This window comes from Rutidosis leptorrhynchoides, chromosome 4 (assembly GCF_046630445.1).
Source record: "Rutidosis leptorrhynchoides isolate AG116_Rl617_1_P2 chromosome 4, CSIRO_AGI_Rlap_v1, whole genome shotgun sequence".
NCBI classification, from domain to species: domain Eukaryota; kingdom Viridiplantae; phylum Streptophyta; class Magnoliopsida; order Asterales; family Asteraceae; genus Rutidosis; species Rutidosis leptorrhynchoides.
The window spans coordinates 568182660-568186357 of NC_092336.1; the positions used below are offsets into that span (position 1 = coordinate 568182660).

General features: G+C 35.3%; 1 protein-coding gene across 1 annotated transcript; it reads left to right on the forward strand.

Moving 5' to 3' along the window:
- Window positions 1–1484: 1484 nt before the first annotated feature.
- Window positions 1485–3162, forward strand: LOC139845377 (homoserine kinase-like). Its single transcript, XM_071835636.1, has 2 exons — window positions 1485–1601; window positions 1908–3162. The coding sequence occupies exon 2, from the start codon at window positions 1932–1934 to the stop codon at window positions 3027–3029; it is 1098 nt and encodes a 365-aa protein (XP_071691737.1). The 5' UTR covers window positions 1485–1601; window positions 1908–1931; the 3' UTR covers window positions 3030–3162.
- Window positions 3163–3698: the final 536 nt, after the last annotated feature.

Genomic DNA, 3698 nt, shown 5'->3' on the forward strand with positions numbered 1-3698 from the left:
TGAATTCGGTATTTGGTTCGGTTTTCAAATATGAATTATGGTTCGAGTTTCGATTTTAATTTTTTGAATTCGGTTAAACCAAAAATCGAATTTGACCAATAATATATTAAACTATTATCTTATATTGACCAAAAATCAAATTTTAAACCCAAAGTTGTAAAGCAAAGGTAATTTTTATATTTATTTTGATTAAATTATATTTTTTTCAATTTTAAACGAAATTGAACTGAATTCAAATTCGATTTTTCAGTTTTGAAATTGAATTCGATTTTCGGTTTTGATCCCAAAAAAATTTCATAACAGAGGAAACCGAACTGAAGAAATCAAAAACCGAACCGATAAACACCCCTACGTAATACGCACTAGTATTTTCTTTTCTTTTTAAAATTGAAATCCAGTACAATCCAATAAACTAAATAAATCAATCCATCGATAACCTTAGACCACTTCCAGCGGTACATGCTGGAAGCCGTATTCATCAACTCCCTCCGAGGGCGCCGATGACATTCCAACAGCCCTTGGCCGCCATCAAGTTTCTCTCTCCACTTCGTGCTCCCTATTTTCCTCCATAAGCATATTCCAGGACGGGTTGTTTAAGAGTATGTGGGTATTTTCATGCGTAATTCCATTTTTTGATGATATTTTGTTGTCGAAACTGAATTTTTTTTTTTTTTTTTTGGAAAAAATGGAAGTTAATTGTTTAAAAGTTGAAGAAGTGGGTGAAGGGAAAAGATGAATTGGATGCTATATAATTTTATATTTTTATTTATGAGACCCACTAAAGAAATTGGTGTTGCTATCCTCAAACTTGTATATACGAGTACCTTTTTATTTAATTTTAATCATTTATAATTAATTAATAATGTAATAATATTAACGAATATAATAATAATAATAATAATAATAATAATAATAATAATAATAATAATAATAATAATAATAATAATAATAATAATAATAATAATAATAAAATTTGAGGAAGTATGTTATGGCTGACAATGATGTATTAGACTGTTTCTAACCCGACGTCAAATTTCTCCCGTCATCCCACTTGGCAACATCTTTGACGCCCTTGACGCCCCTAACGCGGCGTCAAAATTTGACGCCCCGGGCGTCAGTCAAAAATGTGACGGATCATTAAAGTAGTGTCAAATATTTTCCAGCCAATCAGATTTTGCCACATAATTTTATATATTATTAATTAATAAATTATATATTAACTACCAATAATATTTTACTACATCACCCATTCACAAATTTAACCTTCAAATTTGACACTCTCCTTTATTTAACTTCATCTATTAACCTTGTCACATTACCAAAAAGTACATCACTTTATCACTGCTACGGAGTGAAGTGGTGAGCAAGGAGAAGAGAGAAAACTTTGTAGGTGTTTGAAATTGGTTAGTATAACAACCCAAAACCTAGCAGTATAAAATACCAGTACAAGCGATTTATTAGTTGTTACCACCCTTATATAATCCAAAAAATTAAATTAATTATTATAGTCAAACTCAATACACTGCTTTCATCTACAACACTCACACAGATTCGTTGCTACTTCCCCTGATTTCATTTCTGACCAGCTACCTCCATATCAGGTAACGCACTAATCCTATTGTTGTTTAGGCACACTAATCATATTGCTTAGATAATGATTACGACGATTTGAAACTTATTAGCTGAATGTATGTAACCATAAATTGTAATTTTGTGTCTGTTCTGATTCAGGGTTTCCAATTTGTTTTGTAAACCCTAGTTCATATACGATGCAATCATTGATATTTTTCAATTATATATGCTTAAACTTATTGAATTCCAATAGAACTATTGTTGTATCTTCAATGTTGAAATATATTTTGTTTTTGTTATCGTTATACTAATACAGAGGATAATTATTTTTATAGGTTTCATATCACATCACCCCAAAAATGGCGGCTTTCACTATCCACCCCTGTTTTCCAATTTTTTCTACTATTAATAATCCAAAGCTTTTTCAATCATCTTCTTCTTCATCCCGGTTCCAGTGCAAGCTATCAATCTCTTCAAATCAAGAACCAGAACCCCTTTATTCCACTGTCAAATCCTTTGCTCCTGCTACCGTTGCGAATCTTGGTCCTGGCTTTGACTTTCTTGGTTGCGCTGTTGACGGTATCGGTGATTACGTCACCCTCAGTATTGACCCTAATGTACACCCTGGCGAGATCTCTATCTCCGATATCATCGGTGCTAAAAAACTCAGCAAAAACCCTTTGTATAATTGCGCTGGCATTGCAGCCATTTCCGTCATGAAAATGCTCAATATTCGTTCCGTTGGTCTCTCTTTATCCCTGGAAAAAGGTCTCCCACTCGGCAGCGGTCTTGGCTCTAGCGCTGCCAGTGCCGCCGCAGCCGCCGTCGCTGTTAATGAAATCTTTGGCGGAACCCTTCCGGCGGCAGATTTGGTCCTCGCGGGACTTGAATCTGAAGCTAAAGTATCCGGTTATCACGCGGATAACATTGCACCGTGTATAATGGGCGGGTTTGTACTCGTACGCAACTACGACCCGTTGGATTTGATCAGTTTAAAGTTTCCTGGTGAGAAAAATCTGTGTTTTGTTTTGGTGAATCCCGAATTCGAAGCACCGACTAAAAAGATGAGGGCGGCATTGCCCAAAGAGATAACCATGTCGGATCACATATGGAATAGTAGTCAGGCTGGTGCGTTGGTGGCTGCTGTGTTACAAGGGGACGTGGTTGGGTTAGGAAAGGCATTATCGTCAGATAAGATTGTGGAGCCGAAACGGGCCCCATTGATACCTGGGATGGATTGTGTGAAGAAGGCTGCACTGGAAGCGGGTGCGTTTGGTTGTACGATTAGTGGAGCTGGACCGACTGCCGTGGCGATTACGGATGATGAGGATAAAGGGAGAGAGATTGGGAAGAAGATGGTGGAAGCTTTTATGGTGGATGGGAATTTGAAAGCATCTGCAGTTGTTCAAAAGTTGGATAGAGTTGGTGCTAGACTTATTAGTACCGTTCCCAGATAAGTTGTTTTTCTTTTAGTTGAAATAAATGTACCATTTTTTATATATCAACTGATGTATGAATTGATTGGTAGGAATAAGAGGATGAAGAATGTTGTAAGATTAAATTTATGCGGCTTAAAACCTAGACTTATAATCTGATGATTGATGTGCATTTTTTTTTACTTGTTGCGGTTAAAAGTCTCAACAGATTTGATATCTTGACAGCTGAGTTTTGTAATGCATCATTTAGTTAAGTATTTTTTATACATAGTATTGCTCTTATTGTGAGTTTATATGGTCTTACACTTAGAGTCTTGTTTACTAGTTCTTTCTGTTGTTAGCAGAATTAGTGTTCAAGTGATCTTGTGTTATATGTTTGTCGCATTAGGTGTTTGAGAGTGTACCAAGTTTTAGTTCGGTGTTATTCTTTATCTTTCTAATGGCTGCTGAATATGTTTTTGTTGATCTGGTGTTTGTCTAGGCTATCTCTTAAATATATGGTATCTTGTTGAAGTTTTGTTTTTGTTGGTGTTTTAATACATGATGATTTCGTGTTTGTGGCTGTTAGAAATGCTAAATTCCCAAGTCTCCAACATTAAATCCTTTTGATCATCAATCCAAACTTAAGATTGAGGGAGAAAGTGTTTTTTTGGTTACTGGTTAATGACTTTCAATATAGGTTAATTAATC